Source organism: Odocoileus virginianus, chromosome 1 (genome assembly GCF_023699985.2).
Source record: "Odocoileus virginianus isolate 20LAN1187 ecotype Illinois chromosome 1, Ovbor_1.2, whole genome shotgun sequence".
Lineage (NCBI taxonomy): Eukaryota > Metazoa > Chordata > Mammalia > Artiodactyla > Cervidae > Odocoileus > Odocoileus virginianus.
In genome coordinates, this window is record NC_069674.1 from 35046752 (window position 1) to 35069649 (window position 22898).

The 22898-nt window shown below is 38.4% G+C and overlaps 1 protein-coding gene across 3 annotated transcripts in view; it reads right to left on the reverse strand.

The window, feature by feature from the left end:
* The window catches only part of VPS41 (VPS41 subunit of HOPS complex), a 197682-nt gene that overhangs the window by 43780 nt on the left and 131004 nt on the right, over positions 1-22898 (reverse strand). For all 3 annotated transcript variants that reach the window (XM_070466633.1, XM_070466630.1, XM_070466639.1), the window contains 2 exons: positions 18714-18780; positions 3179-3276 (listed from right to left, as the gene is read on the reverse strand). In XM_070466633.1, the coding sequence (XP_070322734.1) occupies positions 3179-3276; positions 18714-18780 (165 nt within the window). The remainder of the gene's footprint in view (positions 1-3178; positions 3277-18713; positions 18781-22898) is intronic.

Sequence of the window (22898 nt, forward strand, 5' to 3'; positions counted from 1 at the left end):
TACTGTATTGTAATGAGATATACAGAACAGATGGCACTGGACCATGTCGGCAGTCACGGCTGGCTGCTGAACACCTGAGGTGACGGCTATGACTGAGAAGCAGAGCTTTGAATTTTATTTAATTTTCATTAATTTCAATTTAGATAACTCCATGAGGTTAGTGACTACAATTCTGGTCACTGCAGTTCTAGACCAAGACAGAAGGGGAAAATACGCTTTAGTGAGGGCCTATGACAATTCCACTAGCTTAGTAGGTGACTATCTACAGATTACTCTCCCGAGTCCTTAAATCACCCTCAGGAAGTATTGTTGTTCCTCATTTTGCAGAGGAAGGAACTGAGGATCAAAAAATTTACTGAAGTTAAAGTTATGTAAGTAAATGGTAGGACTGGGATTTGTGGAAAAACTAGGACTATATTTGAAATCAAGTTTGTTTTACTGTAAAGCTCATGCTCTCTGAGTATTCAGCACATGGGCAAGAAACATATACTTGGACTACTTTCCAAAGCAACAAGAGCTAATGCAGTGTGGCACTGGTACAGAGAATACAGATGAAAGAAACAACATGAAAGAAGTCCAGAACTACCCCTGAAGCTCCAAGGTCCCCCAATAAAACAGTAAGCCTCACAGATCCCTTTGATCAATTTTGTTAGGTTAACTGAGAAACCATTAGGTTAGCACTGCGTCTCATATATTTAAAGCATTCAAAAATTAAAAAAACAACTGTAAAAGGTCAACTGGTCGAAGAAAAAACCCAGGTGAATATACAGGATAATTGATCAGATCTATGGAGAAATGACAAATATCTTAGTTTGAAAACAACAAAAAGGAAAAAAACTGAAAGATTTGAATATTTTTAAAAACATTAATAGCTGTTAACAATGACAAAAAAAAAAATCAAAAGTAGAATCAAAAACAGAAAAAAAGATTGAACCAAACAATGTTAAAAGAAAACCACCTCGCTAGAACATATAAACAGCTCCTTCATATATAAGAAATCCATCAGCAAAGTGATGGATGAGAAATCTATCGTCTCACTATTTTACAACTTTTGTTCACTGGTCAAACAGCCCTGCTTATGTGTGAACTTTCTAGGAGCAGGAATTTGGTCCTGTTGACTTTTTTTTAAGTCTTTATTGCATTTGTTACAACACTGCTTCTGCTTTATGTTTTGGTTTTCTGGCTGTGGAATCTTACTTCCATTACCAGGGATCAAACCCACACCCCAGCACTGGAAGGTGAAGTCTTAATCTTACTGGCCCGCCAGGCAAGTCCCTGGTCTTGTTGATCTTTGATACTCTGAGTGCAGCACTATTCTTAACACACATGTGCTTTATTAATGGATTGGAAAAAAAAAACATTAAGGGAGCAGCTTCATAAATTAGGTTATATCAATGAGATGAAATAGGTCACAAGCACCATAAATAATGATGCGAGACTGCACAGCCATATGCACAGAGAATAGAATGATGCTCCTCAATATCACTACAACTGTGTGGGGACATGCATGCAGGTAAAAGATGTGATGGAAAAAAATATGCTGGAGTAACATTAAGCCTGGTAGAAAAAAGTTTGTTTACTGTTGCATTTAACATGTCTGTTTGATATGAAAAGTGGGGAGGGCATAGTTGGCCCCAAGCATGCTTCTTTACTCTTTCTGCCTTAATTTTATCAGTTCATTCTGTGCGGAAGGATATCAGGTGTCCTTTGGTGGTACAGAAAACAAAGAGTTATGTATACCAACACACACATTTTTTAAAGCATCTCTAAGACCCTCACTTCTTTCTCTGAAAAAAATTCCATTTTCTAATTTGCTCTTTGAGGTTGGCCTTTCTTGGGTTTTACTCCTTTCCAATATTCTCTTTTATTAACAAAGGTTTCCTTCCTTCCCTTCTTTTTTTGGTCAGTGGTTTATTAGGCTTTCCCTTTTTCATTTTACTGCCTCTTTCCTTACGCCTTTCAATCACTTTCTCAATCCTCCCCACACTCCTCATCAAAAAGCACTGTATTTACTCCCTCAGGAGCCACTGCTTTTCTTTCTTTTCAAAAAAATAAATAAATAAAATAATAATAAACTGATGTCCTGCACAGGGCTAGAAGCCAGTCCTATTGATTTTAGCAGGTTTGAGTGTTCACTTAAGTCTGCAGCATCCCATTGCCTAGCAACATGGGCACCCAGAGCTCCAGGTTACTATAGCGATGGCTTCCTGATGCAAGAGCTCGCTCAGAGGAATGCTGGAGAGCAGCTACCACTTCAAAACTGGGACTCCCAGGGTTTCTCTCCCCATTTGATTCTCTGCTGTTTGAAAGGGAAAAAAAGGGGAGAGAACACAGACAAGGGGAACCCACTCACTGTAGAGGGCTAGATGATCAATTGTGTTTCTTTTATACACGGCATCCAAGAGAAAATCCTTTACAATAAACTCTCCTTGCTTATACCCTGAAGCCACCCTTAGCCCCTTCCTAGCAGGACCCCTGGACTCTGACAACAAAGACAAACTAGGAATGCAGCTGACCTAGGCTTCAAAGAAAGACTCAGTATGCAGGGCCCTCCACTGGACCCCCTAACAGGCTTCATTCCAAAGTCATGTATAATGAAATGCTGATTCTCTGCTGCTTCCTATTAGCCATGCATTTCATACCATCATTTGCACTGATAACTGAGACTTAGCAAGAATCTAATTTCCAAGCAAGAATCAAGCTACTCAGAAACACAAGGCCACTGGGAAGTAAACAAGAATGTCTAGACCACAGGAAATAATGGACTGCCCTCTCGGTAATTCACTCTGACCACAGGGACCCCTGCTGATGCTGCAGATCAACTTCATCGCAGTCATTTCAGTTAATGCACAGTGTCAGTTCAGTTCCTTCGCCTTTCAGCAAGAGGAATTCTTCATTCCCCTCGACTGAAATACCAAGAGAGATGGAAAAAAAGGAAGAAAAATTAAAAAAAAAAAAAGACTCCCTTTTGCTTGGCAAAAGGAACAAAGGCAACCAAGGAGTGGAGCTTCTGAAAGGTAAATACATTAAGTCTGCAGAGTAATCTCTCTGCCCTTGTTTTATAGGTCAGGAAGTTCTGCTAAGGCTGAATCTGAGTTCTTTCATGGCAACATGATCTGGGGGAAAATGCTACAGATGAACCTGCACTTCCCGTTGCATTTTAGGTGAAAAAAATTACCGTTTTTTCAGAAACCTCCTTTACGTAGGAAAGTACAACAAGCTGATCACAGAGAGGTGCCAGTCCACTGATGTAGAATTCAGTTTCAAACTGAGACACTGCAAACAAAAGGGAGAGAAGATTCACCATTAATAGCAGCAAAAAGCAGCACACAAAGGAAAGAACACATCTACTACGAGTGCAGAATAGACTCATTTTAGAAATTTAACATAAAGGGGGCAGAGATACACATACTTTTTTGATGATAATCAGCACCAGAAAAAGATACCTGGGAACTTACACTTGAAAGATTCTCTTACAAACAATAAGCAAACTCGACAATAGTAGTAAGCATGAATGGTCAAGAGTGACATTATCTAGTTAGCCCATGAAGACACTCTGAAATCCATAAAATCCAATCTAAATTGTTCAATAACAATTTTAAATTAAAAAATTAAATATTTTAAATAAAAATACTATTAGTGACACAAATACTTCTAAAATAATTTAAACACAAATTTAAATCTTTCACAATTAGGGCATTACCATCGTATTATGGTCATGAGAAAAGCTCTTTGTAATTGTGAAACTATTAATACTTTAACATTTAATAATCATTTTATCTAAACTCTAAAATAAAAAGTGTAGATATAGATAACATTATGATGAAACTGATGTTAATTCTTCAATATTACATTAAGGTCAGAGAAAATAAGAAACTTTTCTTTTAAAAGACAGTCATTAAAACTTAGAAGTTCTATTTCTTCTATTGCATTACCTAAGTATATAGATTTAATTATAATAAACCACAAAGATCTTACAAACAGCTCAACTGTAGAAGTACAAATACCACTACATTATGATTCTAATGACTAGCTGTTGTTAATATTTATAACAAATGACTGTTTAAGCAACTAATTTTGAGGATGGTTTGTTACACAGCAAAGCTAACTAATACAGTATTAGTACCACGAAAAGACTCTTCCATGAGTTATACATAGCACTGATAGATTTATTTGGGAGTAAACTCTCATTTGAACACACCACATTTTCTAAGAATTTCTTGATTCAGTTCTCTCCACAGTTCTATGGTATCTGCTTCAAGTTTAGTTAACTTTTATGATAAAATGACAATCTTTTCCAAACCAGGAGAACTCAGTGTAGCATACTGGAAACAATATTGAACGTGGAGTCAGGAAATCTGAGTTGTAACTGCAGTTAAATTGAACATGGACAATTCATTTTGATTTCTGCTGATATAACTTTTCCCATGTATAAAATAAAGGTATCAGAGTATAAATAAACCCATAATACAAATAAAATGAGGGATTAGCAAATTTTTCTTCTTCCTCCTCTCCATTCTCCTCATAAATCACTTAGTGTTACTTGTCTCTGCTTATCTTTAATGCCTACTCCTTATATGACTGTTTTCAAAATTTAATTTTCATACCAAAATGTAACCGAGGATAATGAACAAAAATAGTTAATGTCTCTTTCCAGGTGGTGCTAGTGGTAAAGAACTTGCCTGCCAGTGCCTGAGATGTAAGAGATGCAGGCTTGATCCCTGGGTTGAGACGATCCCCTGAAGGAAATGGCAACCCACTCTAGTATTCTTGCCAGGATAACCCCATGGACAGAGAAACCTGGCAGGATCCACAGGGCCGCAAAGAGTCAGACACAACTGAAGCAACTTGGCATGCACACAAACAGTTAACAACGTAAATATGGAAAAGGATAACATAAGCTGTGTCCTTGGTTGGATCACATAGGTAGTCAGGGTGCCCTGAACAGAACCAGATGATGGAAGTCCAAATCGTGCAGCTCTGCCATGAACACTTTTTCTTCTCAATCTCTGAACCTGAACTGAATATTCTTACCCAGCCACTTAAAAATAGTTTTGGTAAAGTGCTAATGTGATAGATATTCACATGAAGCATGCTCAGAGCTGAGCCTGTCCATTGTGCAGCCAGGCACTGAAGGTTGTGAAGAAGTTTCCCCAGTGCTGTGTGTGAATGTAGTGTGTGAGCAGGGATGGGGGAGGGTTGGGATGGGCAGATGCATGACCTAATGACCAGAGAGGTGAGAGTTTCACATTCTTGAAGACATACAGGCCTATTAACAGGAGGTTTTGGATGCCAGTACTCCTGAGGCTGCTTAAACTCTGTTTGGTAGAGAGGGACTTGTGTTCTTCTTTACTAAATCACATTCCATTATTGAAATGCCCATATTCAGTTCCCTTACCAGCAACTTGGGTGAAGATCAGTGAGTCAGAGGCGCTACAGAGGCTGCTTCACGGGACTCACATGGAGCCTTTGGTGTGCCTCTCTGAAATAGGAACCCGCAGGAGTGCATCATCTAAGAAATTGTGGGTGAATGAGGTATTCTCCCCACTTGATATGCCAAATGGGCTGTTAGCCCCACTGCCAAGAAGTATCAGACAGTATCCATCCTAAAGGTAACCAAATGCACATCAAGGCCTTGGTGTATATGCATGACTCATAAGACACACAACAGAGAAGTTAGAAAATAATTCTACTCAGTTCTTCCCTCCTCTACATCCTGATTTCTGTCCAGAGCTCGAGTTAATACTGAACTGAGTTAATAATGCATAAATTTTCCTATTATTTAAGAACAAAATAGAATATCTAATGTGTTCTTAAAGAAAACAAGGCAATAATGTGAAGAAGCAGATGTTTATTTCCTTCTCAATTCCTGATACTGTCACAAATGCTTATTTGTTAAGAACTAAAGCTGACTACACTTTACTAACTGAAAATTAGTAATAATTTAGGTAGAAATGACATGCAGTGTCTAAATGACAAACAAAAAACAAAAAGAAATGTTATTTACAAAGAAAAGATGTGGTATGTAAAAACAGCATTGTCAAGATTTCCAGAGGCACAGTTAAGCAAGTTATCACCATTCAGAAAAAGTTGTAATTCAAGTAATTCTTTTCATTTTATTAAAATGATTTCAAATCAACAGAAATCTTATGGAAAACAAAACTGTAATTATAGTCATACCCACTATAAGTTATAATTTAAGGATTCTTAAATAGTGGCTGCTTTTCTTAGCTTTGAATATTCTACCACTTAGAAATTCATCTTCATGAATACCCATTAGTAATGATATCATATAAAAAAATGATTCACTTCCTAGTTTGAGGTCCTAGTTTAGGGAAAGGTCTACAGCTATTCTACATTAAAAAAGACATTTCAGGGACTTTCCTGAAGGTCAGAGGTTAAGACTCTTGTGCTTCCAATGCACGGGATAGACCAGTTTGATTCCTGGTTAGGGAACTAAGATTCCACATGTCTCACGGTGTAGCCAACAAAAACAAAAACAGCAAAAAAAAAAAAAAAAAAAGACTTTTAAGGGTGAACAATGGGGTTCTGTTTTACTACTTACTAAGGCAAAAGAACAGGACTGTTTTAGGATCCATCACAATTCAGTGTATTCTTTATACTAATGCTAAATCCTTAAATGGCTGGTTAGAGACAGTGGTGTCAGAACGAATAGAGAAGTACAAGGAATATTCTAAATGAGCAGATAATAATGAAGAGAGTTAGAGAAAGAAACACTGGATGGTAATATTTATTCTTCTAAAGAACATATGTAAATTATGTAATAAGTTTATGGACCAAGTTTATAAAATGTCTTCATGTCATTACTGCTTTTCATTTTCAAAATTTCTATATACTAATCAAAGTTTCAGTTAATTTACTTTCCCTGAAATATATTTTCCAAGAGTTGTCATAATTTTAATGAAAAAAAAAACTCATTAAAGGAAACTAGTTTTGAACATAGGTGGTTTATGGTTCTCATACCACAGAATCTTTCCATTATCTGAAAAAGATAAATCATAAAGTAGAAAAAGACAACTTCTGTTGTAAAGCACTAAGACAAAATACAAGGCAAAAGCTGGGGAGCAGGGGGAAGAAGAGAAAAATGCAGAATTTCTAGAGAAAGCCACAGAAGACAGTAGCTAAGATCAAGGAGGTGGAGAAAGTGAGTTGATGGCTCTGGGGTCCCTGAATTATGGTAGAGGAAAGCCAAGATACCCAGGTTCCATCCTTGAGTTGGGAAGATCCCCTGGAGAAGGAAATGGCAACCCGCTTCAGTATTCTCATCTGGAGAATCCCATGGACAGAGGAGCCTGGTGGGCTACAGTCCATGGGAGTGCAAAGAATCAGATAGGACTGAGCCACTAAGACTTTCACTTTCAAGCAAAGACAACATTAGAGCTCCACACAGCCTTCATCCTGATGGAGACAAAGACTCACTGTGCTCCAGTTTATTCAGGAGGATAAAGCACTCCTAGACGTGTTAGAAGAAATAGTTCAAGAAGAGATTCTAAGCGGAATAAGAGAGAAAGAAAGTTTCAGAAGGATTATTTACATAAAAATTGTATTCAAGGAGTTATTTGGATCCAGAAAGAGGGCAATTCTATACAGACCTGATCTAGAAGAGAAGCTTTAGATCTTGAGGGGTGCTATTCAACAGAGTATTAAGACAAAAACATAACTTATGTATGTAAGTTTTTCTAGTAGTCATATTCAAGAGTAAAAAGAGGTGAAATTTAAAAAATATTTTATTTAATGCAACATATCAACATACAACTATTTCAACCAATAACATAAAAAAATATTGAGATAATTTACTTTTTATTTTCACACAAGTCTTTGGAATCCTAGACACAGGACATCTCAGCCCACACCTGCCACATTTCAAGCACTTAACAGTTAAAAAACTGGCAAGTGGTTACCTTATTGGACAGTATAGGTCCAGATAACCTATAATTTTTAGTCTTTAAAAATCAAGTAACTTTACTCAAATATATCTTGATGTGCACTGTGGGTTATAATTTTCATATACACACTGTACTATTTTAATTTACAGTTTCTAGTTTTTATATCTATTTTATATCTGTTTTAAAACTAGTTTCAGGAAATTTTTCTTGAATTACTGTTTTTGGTATTTATTCCATTTCCTTGTTTTGTTTCCCAGGAGTCTTATTTGCAGGCTAAATTACCTCTGCCCATCTTCAGTATTTACCATTTAATCAAAAATCTTTTTTTCCCTTTGTTTTTAATTCTTCAATTTTTATTGGAGTATAGTTTTGTATTAAGGTCAAGAAGCAACAGTTAGAATCAGACATGGAACAAGAGATTGGTTCAAAACTGGGAAAGGAGTACATCAAATGTCACTCTGATTATTTAACTTTTATGCAGGGTATATCATGCGAAAGGCTGGACTGAATGAAGTACAAGCTGGAATCAAGATTGCCAGGAGAAATATCAATAACCTCAGATATGCAGATGACACCACCCTCATGGCAGAAAGCCAAGAGGAACTAAAGAGCCTCTTGATGAAGGGGAAAGAGGAGAGTGAAAAAGCTGGCTTAAAACTCAACATTCAAAAAACTAAGATCATAGCATCCAGTCTCATCACTTCATGGCAAATAGATGGGGAAACAATGAAAACAGTGAGAGACTTTATTTTCTTGGACTTAAAATCGCTTTTAAAAATTAAAAGATGCTTGCTCCTTAGAAGAAAAGCTATGACAAACCTGTCTGTGTGTTAGTCACGCAGTCATCTCCGATTCTTTGTGACCCTATGCACTGTAGCCTGTCAGGCTCCTCTGTCCACGGGATTTTCCAGGCAAGAATACTAGAGTGGGTTGCCATTTACTTCCCCAAAGGATCTTTCCAACCAAGGGCATGAACCGGGTCCCCTACATTGTAGGAAGGTTCTTTACTGTCTGAGCCACCAGGGAAGCCCTAGATATTAATACAGTCCTTGGGGGAAAAAGCTACGACAAACCTAGACAGCACATTAAAAAAGCAGAGACATCATTTTGCCAACAAAGGTCTGCATAGTCAAAGCTATGGTTTTTCCAACAGTCATGTACCGACGTGAGAGTTAGACCATAAAGAAGGCTGAGTGCCCAAGAATTGATGCTTTCTCATTATGGTGCTGGAGAAGACTCTTGAGAGTCCCTTGGACTGCAAGAAGATCAAACCAGTCAACCCTAAAGGAAATCAACCCTGAATATTCATTGGAAGGATTGATGCTGAAGCTGATGTTCTAATACTTTGGCCATCTGATGCAGAGCCAACTCACTGGAGAAGACCCTGATGCTGGGAAAGATTGAAGGCAGGAGGAGAAGGGGACAACAGAGGATGAGATGGTTGGGTGGCATCACCAACTCAATGGATGTGAATCTGAGCAAACTCCGGGAGATAGTGAAGGACAGGAAACCCTGGCATGCGGCAGTCCATGGGGTCGCAAAGAGTCGGACACAACTGAGCAGCTGAACAACAGCTGCTTTGCACTGTTGTGTCAATTTTTGCTATACAGGTGAGTCAGCTATACATATACACACAAACCCTCTTTTTGGGATTTCCTTCCCACTTAAGTCACCACAGCACATTGAGTAGAGTTCCTTGTACTATACAGTAGGTTCTCATTAGTTAGTTTAGACACACTCCTTATTTGTGATTAAAATATTTTCCCTCTTCCATTTCTCTTACAGCACTATCTTTGCATCTATTTGCTCCCATGTTCCTTCCAGTTTAACCTTTATTTCTGAACTAACTTTTTTATTTATAAATATTTCCTGAGTTCTGTCACCTCATTTGAAATTTAATTCTGATTTTTGGTGTTCTTCCATGTCTTCTATAACTTCTTTCAACTATCTTGTAGCTTGTTATGAAACAGTAAATTACGGTTGTGATCTATTTTGTGGGTGTTTCTGTCTGATATGCTTTCATTGCCAAGGATGTTGTTCTGTTCCTTATCAATTTTTTTCTTAAACCTTAGCAGAGGATTTGAGCTTTGTGCTTTTTCAGTGCTTGTTTTTAGGTAAAATCAGTCACTGATCTCTTGGGAGAAGGCAGGAACTGGGGTAACTCTTCTAACCTTGAAGAGTTCCTTCAGAGTTTTCATGTCGTTTTAAAAATGTTTCCTTGCTTTCTGGCTTTGTCCCCTCCCTGCTTTCATCTGGACTTTCTCTTTCTTTTAGGGCTTCCCAGATGGTCCAGGGGTAAAGAATCTGTCTGCCAATGCAGGAAATGCAAGAGATGAGGGTTCGATCCCAGGATTGGGAAGATCCCTTGGAGGAGGAATGTCAACCCACGCCAGTTTCCTTAATTCCATGGACAGAGGAGCCTGGCGAGCTACAGTCCATGGGGTCACAAAGAGTCAGACGTGACTAAGCACAATGGCACAACCTCTCTTTCATTTCTTCTTGCTCATATTGCTTGGGATTTATTCTCTGGCATGAACCCAGCCCTCGCAGGAAGCAAAGGCCGCTCAACTGTGAGAACTCTGTGGGCTGCCCAGCTATCTGAGCTCTTCTGCCTAACTGCAGGACTTCACCCAGACCTCTCAGAATGGCCTGGGGTCTCTTCTAGAAAACACTCACAGGCTGTTTCGGCATTCTCTTGGAGTTCTCATTAGAAACCCCCTTGCTCCCTCTGCCGTCTCTCACACCAATTCTGGAATCGCAGTGGTGCCTGTGACTGTTGGTGGGTTTTGTCATTTGCAAGCAGGTTGGCATTCTGAGGGCTACCTTGCTGTAAATATTGTCTATGGGTTTTTGGTTGTATGATCGAGTTGTTCCATTTTTCTGGGGGAACTCAGGAGGATGGAACAATTATGTAGCCATTACCACATCTTCCTAGAATCCTCCAAGCACAAAATGTTAATGTATCAGGGTTAGATACCAACTTGATATAAGCCAGGGCCAGGATTAAAGTCACAAACACATACTATCATTGGGCCATCAACAGTGTATGTGCTGTAAGTTTCTGAATGATTGCGTCTGATTGAAATAAAAATGAATAAGACAGAGATTTCTTGTGTCTTGAGTTTTATATCTCTGAGGATTATCAATAACTTAGTTCAATAAGGAATTACTGAGCACCAGAAGACACTCTTCTAGAAACATCAGGAAGATGAGTTTGCCTCTGAATTAAAAGAGACTGTGAGTCTAGAAGCTGAAGAAATAATTAAAATTCCATGTGCCATGCAAGAATGGAAATAGGTGTAAAGCAACAAAGAGTAGAGCAGGACAATTTATTCCCAGAGGGGAGGACGTGGGCATGGAAACAATAGCAATTATCATGACTATATATGCCTGTTAAGGGCAGGAATGGTGGTTATACATGAGAGAACAACATTTCATTAAATGTTCATTCAAAAAAAACTGCATGAAAAAAACTTCATTTAAAAAAATATTAAAAACTAATGTGTATTAGATTGTTAAAAATAAAAATCAAGATTTTATTTGGGTCTGGATAAAAAGATCATCCTCCAAATAATTCACAGCTAGTTTATCTCAATAATATCATTGTCTTCAGCCCTAAAAATTGATAGTCTTGATTATTATGTGTACCTATGAGCTGTCTTATGAGATGTATTAACCTTTTCAGAATAATGTAGTAAATCCTTATTTGTATCTTTCCCCCCATTCTCTTTCAACTGACTTTATGAAACACGAATGTTTTAGTCTTCTGACTGTTAAAAGAAACTACTGTTTTTCTCTCTCACCAACAAAATAGAAAAGTCATATTAGTAATAGCTTCCATTTAATGAACACTGCTGACAAGCAGGATGCTGAATATATTACAAACATGATCTTTTTTCACCATGATAACTTTATACTTATCTTAAAAGGGATTTGAAGCTTAGGGATGTTAAGTAACTTGACTAAGGTCACTTAAGTAGAAGGCAATAAAAGCAGGAGTTTGAAACCTTACTTTCCCCAGATATAAGTCACACTAGAAAACATAAACAAGCCCACAGAGGTGCTAAGGGCAAAAGTGCACTATGTCAGCTGGAACGGGAAAAGTGAAGGGTCTGACAATGTGCTGCCACTTCTGCGGCATGCAGCCAGGGTGCTGGGCCCTTCTTTGGAATTTTCCGTGCACTGAAGCACAGAGAACATGCACTGCCTTTTATTTTGGGTTGTTTTCCCTTTGCTGGTGCAAAATGTATATTAATTAGATGTGACGTAGAAGGATTCAGGATCTTCACTGAAACTAAATAAAGTGATATCCTATAATTTTATTTAAAACTTTTTTTTTTTAATGTGGACTATTTTTTAAAGTCTTTATTGACTTTGTTACAATATTGCTTCTGTTCTACGCTTTGGTTTTTTGGCCTCTAAGGCATATGAGATCTTAGCTCCCTGACCAGGGATTGAACCCACAGCCCCTGCATTGGAAGGTGAAGTCTTAACCACTAGACCACCAGGGACATACCTTCCTATAAATTTTGGTTTCTATGATTCTTCAAAAAAGAAAGAAAATTTTAAGCAATTTATAAGTAGGAACAGTTATCTTCCATTGTCTTATATTCACATATGAAAAGCATCAAGGTCCCTTTATGATAGTTCCTTATTCCCAAAATAATCTGACCCTTTAGTCACCAGATATTAGTACTTCATAACTGGATACAATGTCCACAGACTTTGAGAAATTTGGACACTCTGTCACGTGACCACTGATCTAAGAAAATACATTTGGAAATCACATTTCAACATCCTCTGGTTTGATATGAAGCTGAGGCACTAAAGCAAAAGTGACTTTACCATGCTGTATGTCAGCAAGTTACGGACAAGGGTCTAATATGAGGGAGTGAAACAGAAGGGAATGGCTAAAGGACAAAATTACTAAAACATCCAGATCAGAAACCAATATTACACATAGGTCAACGCCATTTAAGACAAGTTTAGCCTTCAATTTCATATTTTTGAATCAATATTCAGTACACACTATGATCAAAGCTTAGCAGATATGATTAGCTCATATACTAAACTCCAGAACTCACAAAGAAACACCAACGCTGAGTAATTTAGTGAGAAGCTGACCACACACTACTTAGACCCATAGACAAGGGGGTGCTGGAAGAACTCTGAGTCAAAAAGATTCAAACCAAATAGTTATACTTTAAGTTGTAAAAGGGCTTTTTCAAGAAACAAAGATAAGTGTTGGTACAGATGTGGAGAAAGTTGGTTGAAATGCGAAGTGTAAAACCATTATGAAAAATAGTATGGAGTTTCCTCAAAAAAAGTTTCAGAGAGAACTACCATATGATCCAGCAACGTCCTTCGGGTATTAATCCAAAAGAACTGAAATCAGGAACTTGAAGAGACATTAGCACTCCCACAATCAGAGCAGCACTGTTTACAGCAGTCAACATATGCAATCAATCCAATGTCTATCCACAGAACAATGAGTAAAAATGGAATTCCATTCAGCCTCAAAAAAAGGGAAAATTTTGCAACATGCAACAACATGGATGAACTCTGAGGATATTATGCTAAGTGAAATGAGCCAGTCACAGAAAGACAAATATTACATGATTCCACTTATATGAGGTACCTAAAATAGTCAAAATCATAGAATCAAAGAGGAAAGTGGTGGTTGCAAGGGCTGGGGAGGGGGAATGGCAAGTTGCCAATCAACAGACATAAAGTTTCAATTAAGCAAGATGAATTAACTTTGAGATCTGCGGTACAACATTATATGCATCATCAATGACAATGCATCATGCCCTTAAAAAATTTATTAAGACAGTAGCTCTCATATAAGTGTTCTTACCATAACAAAATAAAAAAAATTCAGAGACCTAACCACCTGCACCCCCACAAAAGTTTCCAGAACTACCTTGATGCACCAACTAAACTTATGTCAAACACTAAGAAAGCGCACATAAGAGTTTCTCCTCTTTTCCAAAGGGCTGCAAGAATCCCATCCCAGTCTGGATGTGATTCCCTTTCCTCAGAAACAATTTTGACTAGCGATCCAAGGCAACTAGGTTCTAGAGTTCTCTGAGAAAATAATGACAGGCTGTCAGTCCCAGAATACAATAAGGGGAAATAACATTTCTACTTTTCTAAATGAGACACTTCACTGACCCCAAATAAAACAAAAACAAAAACAAATGTACTGCATTTCCATTTTATCTGGCTATTTGAAGAACAGGTAAGCAGACGTCCTCACTGGCATATTTAGAGTCTTCATAGAATTTCTACCCCATGGTTTGTATCCGAGTGCCCAGAGCAAACTGCTTTTCATCAGTTACTCTGGCTGCAAATGAGGGCAGGGGTTAGGCTGAAGGCATGCAGGAAACAATGCATGGCACAGCAGTTAAGAGGGAACAGCTTTGACACTAGGCTTATCTGGGTTCAAATGCTGCCTTCTCTGCTTTTGAAGTCATCATCTTAAGCAGGTTACTTGATCCCTCTGAACCTCAGCCTCTTCACCTGTAAAATGGGATAACAACCCCCTCCACTGGAATCACTGTGAAGATTAAATGAAATTCTGTTTGTAATGCATGTAGCATGTGCCTGGTGGTGGTGATTATAAAATGAACAAAATACACTTCTTACTTCAGGTGCTTCAGATTTCTTACCACTTCTTACTGTGGAGAAATTTATTCATTCTACTTGCAAGAAACATTTGAGCCTCCAGCACTGAGTGAGAAGGAAGAGGGGGAACGGACAGAAGAACGGACACGTAATAAAACAAGCACAATAAAACCTTAATTGCAGAATCAAGGAGGTGAGTCGAGGAGGTGAGTAAATAGGAACCCGCAGTAAAATTCTTTACTTTTTTGTATGTTTAATAATTGTCATAATAAACTGCTGGGAAAAAATTAAGGGCAGAAGATTAGAATTAATAGATGAGAGAGAATTGAACTAAATTCTAAGAGAACAGAAACCACACAGAGTTAAACCTGTAAGCAAAACACCTTGAACTATCCTGATTCCTGCTGAGACTGGGACATGGAGATAAACCTTGTTACTCTCATGCACAGAAGAACTGTCCCACTGCTGGAACCAGTGTGTCTGGGTCAGAATGCTAACAGGTGGCTGGAGAGACAGTTAGGTCTAAGAAGGGTATTAATTTCATAGCTCTCTTATGTTATGCAAAAAGCCCTTCAATTTCCAAGTCACTGTTTTCCCAATCAAGAGGCTGAAAACAGAACAATGTACTAAATAGAGGCACAGCATATAGTCAACTGAAGATATGGACTCCGTTTAATTAAAGTGAAAAAGATGTCCCTTGCTTTTCTCCTCCCTATCTTCCTGGCTCCTCCCATTCTACACAGCTTCCCATATAGATTTTCTCTTATTATTTTTTTGAAACAAATTCCCACATGAGATCAAGACTAGGGAGTTAATTGTTAATTCCTTGCATGTAAATTATCTGCCCCTGACAGGAGATGCCCCCCAAATGACACACCAATATTGGATTCACTTCCCAACAATATAATATCAGCTCCCAATTACCATTCCATTAGGACCAAGGATGACTGTGGTGAAAAGTTTCATCTCTGTGTCCAAATCTCAATGGGAATCAGGACAGTTCAGGGTGTTGGTGCTTAAGGATCTAGCTCTGTATGGTTTTCTGCTCTGTTAGAATTCAGTTTGATTATCTCTATAATCTACTAATTCTTCTGTACTGAATATTTTCCCCCAACATTTTATTATGAAAAATACCAGAGGGTTAGGGAGTCCCGTGACAAGATACCCAAGTTAAGTTAAAATAAGTAAAGCAGTCATGGATCACAACATATTTTATTTTTAACACTGTAATATGGAAGAATAAATGACATCTAAAAAGTCTTAAGTAACCTTATGTCTTCATGGGTTGGAGACTGGCTAGTAAGCTTCATATTTACTATCATCTTTCGCTTACAAGAATAAATTAATATCTTATTGAGAGGAATAACTTTTACATTGTTTTTGAGATTTTGCCTTGTAAGGAAGAGCTATAAACATCTGGCTTCTAAGAAATGTACAGCCACAGACATTTCTTTCATTTCAATGCCATTTTCACCTCATTGAGTAAAGAACAGTGGCTTATACTGTCTAGGGCTAAAGCAAATTGTAATCCAAACGTGCTAATATTTCTCTTTTCCTTTATCCTAGTCAAGGACTCTTATCCAAACCACTTTGCCTCCTGCTGTGGAAATGGTTTATATTCTTAAAGGTTTGCTCTCAAGAGGGGAAAAAAAATGGTACTTAACCACTAACCACAGTAGTAAAATGTCTGTAATGTGATATTGTTGGTACCCACACATGGTCTATTTCACGGAAATTGCAGTACGGATGAACTACACTTTAAAAATGTGATCCCAGGGCTCTAGCTATTAGCAGTTGAGGAGCTGGGATGAAAGTCTGCACAGTGATGATAACCACTGTGGTTCAGTGAGCACCTACTGTATGCCAAGGAGTGTGTTGCAGACTTTCCTTACTCACACCTAATTCTCCCAGCCATCTGGAATGGTAGGTCTCATCATCTTCATTTTATTTCATTTTTCACTAAAAAAAATTTTTTTTTTTTGGCCACACCATGAGGCACATGGGATCTACTTTCCAGACCATGGACAGAACCCGTGCCCCTGCAGCGGAAGTCTGGGCCACTAAGGAAGTCCCTAATCTCCATTTTACAAGTGAAGAAAGTCTAGCTCAGGGACATTAAAGTACTTATCAAGATCAGACAGGAATTCGGCAAGCTGCCTGGTCTCCTTGCTTGGTCATTCTGTGGGGTTAGAGTCTATCCATTTTAATGTACAGCAATAAGATCTTGGATGAGTTATTTACCACCATGAGCCTCAGTGTTTTTCATCTATAGAATAAGACGACTACTACCTGCCCTTCAAAGGGCTGCTGTGATGGTGAAGAGGACTAAAGCAGACAGTACACATAGCACAATGCCCCATACCCAGTACTTGAGTAATAATACCAAGTAAGGAGAAAAGATGACACTGCTACCTTTTCATGCCTTTCAGGTAATTTTCACATCCTAAAATTCTGAGTTATTGCCCTTTTTTATTTACCTGCATTTAAAATATCCTCCTACTTATCTCTTGGGACACAGCACTGAGACTCTCAGGTTTTTACTGGTGGGCATGGGAGAGGCAGGAAAGAAGACAGACTGAAATAACTATTGTTATCTTCTAGTTCTGCCTTTTTATCAGGTTACTCAGTTTTTCTCAGTACCATTATATTCTGCATACACCTATTTGTCCATACTCCAAGCAATCCAAACCGTGAATTTATATATTCATTTATCCTTCTAAGGCAAACCACAACTACAATGATCAAAACCCTACCACCAATTTACGACTTCAAGTATAAAATATTTAAATGTTACAAACATATTAGCCAGGTGGGAATATCTTTCTGTTTGTAGGAATACAGTCTTATGCAAATGATTTATCTCAGCTTCTCCCTGTCTGTAACAACCCATCAAATGTATATTCCTCATCTCCCATCCAAATGGGTAAACAAACTATTTACCTGACACATAACATGGCAAACCTTTTTCTTTTTTTGGGTCACAAAACTGTCTTTTGTTGCTCAGTACTAAATAATACAAAAAGTTTTTATTCTATTTGTTTAATTGACAAATGTCAGTCAGTTTTCACCTTTTCTATATGAATAACTTTGGCACTAGGTCATAAAACTCAAGTTACTTGTTTCCCAGAGTCACTGATTCATTCAACCTAATATTACTTTGTACCTGCTATGTGTCATGCATGGTGCCAGACCCGTGAGAAATAAACACTGAGCAAAAACAAGGAGGCTACAGTTCTGATGGAAGGGACAGAAATGCACCAAATAATCACATGATCACTGCAACTCAAACAACATCCAGAAAGGAAATGCTACATGTCCATCACAGGGGGATGTGACCTGCTTAGGGATGGCCTGTGGGCTTTCCCAGGAAAGCAACATTTGAGCTGAGGTTTAACTAAAGGTGATAAGGGATCCATAAGCAAAAAGAGGCAAGTCAAACATTCTAGAGAGACGAGAAGAAGCAGAGAGCAGCATTGGTGTGTGGAAGAAAGCCAGTGTGGCTGGAATACAGAGACAAAAGAGACGCTTGTTATGAGGTGAAGTTAGGAAGGCAGGTGAGTGCCAGTGCAGATCCCCACGGTCAACTTAAGGAGTCTCACCTTTATCTAAGAACACTGGGAAGGGACTGAAGAGTGGTGACACTGTCTGATTTGTACTCTGACTGCAGTCGGGGGGCTAGCGCACAGTAATTCATGGTGCAAAGAGATGAACCAGTTAGGTGTCTGCTGCAGTGATCCAGATAAAAGACCATGGCAGCTTGGACCAGACCAGTGGTGAGGAAAGTAAACATTTAGAAGCATAAGGAATCAGGACCAAATGTGAGTGCTGTGCATGGACTCTTGGAATTTTCACAAACAACCTATGGGACGCATATTCTTTTCTGCATTTTATAGATGGGAATATTGAGGCACGTGGACATCTGTCCAAAGTTCAGGTAGTAAATAATAGAACCAGCACCCCAAGCCCATGGTTATTTAATGTCAAAGCCAATTACAAAAGTACTGTTAAAAACTCGAAATAGAGTTAGGATGAAAGGTCTCTACAGCCAAGTTTCGAAACTCAAAAGCTTCTTGATCTATTTCATCAAGGTGCCAATGGTGAGCCCTGAAGAACATGGCCTTAGGTCCCCTCCTCATAACATGGATTCTCTTTTGAAGGTTTATACCACAGAAGGCATACCTATTTCAACGTATCGGTTGGGCAAGTCCCTCATTTCACTGGCATGCCGTTCCTTCACTGAGCATATCTAGAAAGGAAAGTCAAAGGTCATTTTATTCATCTGACAGAAAACTCATCACATCTCATTCACTATATGGTACTTTTGCTAAATTAGCCATGTAGCACTGAAGACAGGATGCACACATCCTACCCTATGACTTACGTGAAAGAAATTAATTTCAATGACACACAGCAACCATTACTTCTATTCTCCAACATGGTGTGTTCACTCGCTCAGGTGTGTCTGACTCTTTGTGACCTCACGGACTGTAGCCCCAGGCTCCACTTGCCATGGAATTCTCCAGGCAAGAATACTGGAGCAGGTTGCCATTTCCTACTCCAGGGATCTCCCCAGCCCAGGGACAGAACCCCCATTTCTTGTCTTCTGCACTGGCAGGCGGATTCTTTACCACTGAGCCACCCGAGGAGCCCCGCTCTCATGGTGCCAGGTCCCGGAGATATTATTCTCCAATAACGTTTTATTCAGGGACAAAGAAAAGAAGGAAGTCAATACAGTTTTAAGACCTTTCCAATGACCCATTTTCTACAACTCCTTCAATCATCATCCAAATAAAACTCCAGCAAAAGCACAGAGCCCCAAATGCCCAATGGCTAGTCTGGGCAACACCCACATAGATCTAGTGTTTCTGATCACATTTTAGTAATTTATTTCACTGTTGCTAAATAATACTTTGCAAAAGTGTCACAAGCTCTTCTTCTCTCAAGCTCGTTAAAAGAAATGTATTACATAATTTACATCAGGGATGGTAATGACAGCCCAGCCTTTGTTCTATTTTTTTACGGCCTGTAAGCTGAAAACAATTTTTACATTTTTGAAGGTTTGAAAAAGTGAAGAGAGGAGGGAGACTGGGAAGGAAAAACAAATAAAAAGGAAATTGCTTGGCAGAAACAATATGTAGCAGGCAGAGGGCTTCCCTGATAGCTCAGCTGGTAAAGAATCCACCTGTAATGCAGGAGACCCCGGTTCGATTCCTGGGTTGGGAAGATCCACTGGAGAAGGGATAGGCTACCCACTCCAGCATTCTTGGGCTTCCCTTACGGTTCAGCTGGTAAAGAATCCGCCCGCAATGCGGGAGACCTGGGTTCAATCCCTGGGTTGGGAAGATCCCCTGGAGAAGGAAACAGCTACCCACTCCAGTATTCTGGCCTGAAGAATTCTGGGGTTGCAAAGAGTCAGACATGACTGAGCGACTTTCACTTACTTCACTTAAAGTTTAAAATCTTTACCACCAGACTTTTACAGAAAGTTTTCCAACTCATATTTTAAATTATATGTATATAGTTTGAACAGAAATTTTATATATTTTATATATATGTATGTGTGTGTGTATATACATATACATACATATATATACACACATACAGCTCATAACACATATGTGTGTTAACTGTGAATGTTTTAGGATAATAAGACTATGGATATTTTTTATATATATATATTTTTTTTTTGGCTGTGTTTTCTGAAGGAAATGTACTCTATTTTGTAATAAGAACTGAGAAAAATTTACATAGTTCAGCCGTCCAGTTTAAGACTAAGCCTCAAATGTCCATCAACAGATGAATGGATACAGAAATGTGGTACCTATAAACAACAGAATATTACTCAGCCCTAAAAAAGAATGAAATAATGCCACTTGCAACAACATGGATGGACCTAGAGATTATCATACTTGTTGCCAAAGGGGAGGGGACAAGTGGAGGGAAGGATAGGAAGTTTGGGGTTAGCAGAATGAATGAACAACAAGGATCTATTGTGCAGCACAGGGAACTATGTTCAATAACCTATGATAAATGATAATGGAAAAGAATATGAAAAAGAATGTGTGTATATATAAACATGTATGTAACTGACTCACTTTGCTATACAGCAGAAATTAACACAACATTGTAAATCAACTACAGTTCAATTTTAAAAAAAAAGACTGAGTCATAAGTACTGATCCTATACAAACTTCTTTAAGACAGCATTTATTGCATTATTTTATAGTTGTATCCCTAAGTGTACCTACAACATGAAAATTTCTAAAATACAGAAAATCCAAAGGGAAAACACAAATCATACATTATATCAGAATAAACTGAACACTATTAACAATTCACACTTTTGGAGAAGACACTTTTCTTAACCTAAAATTACTACAAATAGTTTAATGTGCTATTTAAATATCCTTACATGATTCTTCAATATCTTTATAGTATTTCATTACATGAACGAACTGGAATTTAATCAATCCTACTTTAGACATTAGTTTTTTGTTTCTTATCTCTTTCTGATGCCAGCAATAGTACAATCAACATGCTCCTATATAAAACTTTTGGACTTCTGTTTCATTAGGATAAATTCCTAGAGGTAGAATTGATAGATCAATGTACATTTCTGCAGTCAGCAAAAACAAGACCTGGATCTGACTGGTTCAGATCATGAGTTCCTTACTGCAAAATTCAGGCTTAAACTGAAGAAAGCAGACCACACAGGTATGACCTAAATCAAACCCGTTATGATTATACAGTGGATGTGATGAACAGATTCAAGGGGTTAGATCTGGTAGACAGAGTGCCTGAAGAACTATAGATGGAGGCTCGTAACACTGAACAGGACGTGGTGACCAAAAACATCCCCAAGAAAAAGAAATGCAAGAAGGCAAAGCGGTTGCCTGAGGAGGCCTTACACGTAGCTGAGAAAAGAGGAGAAATGAAAAGAAGAAAGGCAAAGATATAGACAACTGAATAGAGTTCCAGAGAATAGCAGGGAGAGATAAGAAAGGCTTCTTAAGTGAACAATACAAAGAAATAGAGGAAAATAATAGAATGGGAAAGACTAGAGAGATCTCTTCAAGAAAATAAGAGATACCAAGAGAACGCTTCATGCACAGATGGGCACAATAAAGGACAGAAATGGTATGGGCCTAATAGAAGCACAAGATTTTAAGAAGAGGTGGCAAGAATATACAGAAGAACTATACAAAAAAGGTCTTAATGACCCAGATAACCACAATGGTGTGGCCACTCACCTACAGACATACATCCTGGAGTGTGAAGTCAAGCAGGCCTTAGGAAGTATTACTATAAACAAAGATAGCTCCACCTGAGTTATTTCAAAAAGATGATGCTGTTAATGTGCTGCACTCAATATGTCAGCAAACTTGGATAACTCAGCAGTGGCCACAGGACTGGAAAAGTTTAGTTTTCATCCCAATCCCAAAGAAGGGCAATGCCAAAAAATGTTCAAACTACCTCCCAATTGCATTCATTCACATGCTAGGTTTCGACAGTATGTAAACCAAGAGCTTCCAGATGTGCAAGCTGGATTCAGAAAAGGCAGAGGAACCAGAGATCAAATTGCCAACATTCACTGAATTACAGAAAAAGCAAACGGAACTCCCCTCCCTCCAAAAAGAAACACATCTACTTCTGCTTCATTGACTATACTAAAGTCTTCTTTGTGACAATCCACTGTGTGGATCACAACAAATTGTGGAAAATTCTTAAAGAGATGGGAATATCAGACCTCCTTACCTGTCTCTTGAAAAACCTGAATGCAGGTCAAGAAGCAACAGTTAGAACCAGACATGGAACAACAGACTGGTTCAAAATTGGGAAAGGAATAGGTTAAGGCTGTATATTGTCACCTTGCTTATTTAATTTATATGCACAGTACATCATGCAAAATGCTGGGCTGGATGAATCACAAGTTGGAATCAAGACTGCCAGGAGATATAACAACTTCAGACATGCAGATGATACCACTCTGATGGGAGAAAGTGAAGAGGAACTAAAGAGCCTCTTGATGAAAGTGAAAGAGGAGAGTGAAAAAGCTGGCTTAAAACTCATCATTCATTAAACAAAGATAAATGGCATCCAGTCCCATTACTTCATGGCAAACAGACGGGGAAACAATGTAAACAGTGACAGACTTTATTTTCTTGGGCTTCAAAATCACTGCATATGGTGACTGCAGCCATGAAATTAAAAGATGCTTGCTCCTTGGAAGAAAAGCTATGAACAACCTAGACAGCATATTAAAAAGCAGAGATTACTTTGCCAACAAAGGTCTGTGTAGTCAAAGCTCTGGCTTTTTCACTAGTCATGTATGGAAGTGAGAGCTGGATCATAAAGAAAGATGAG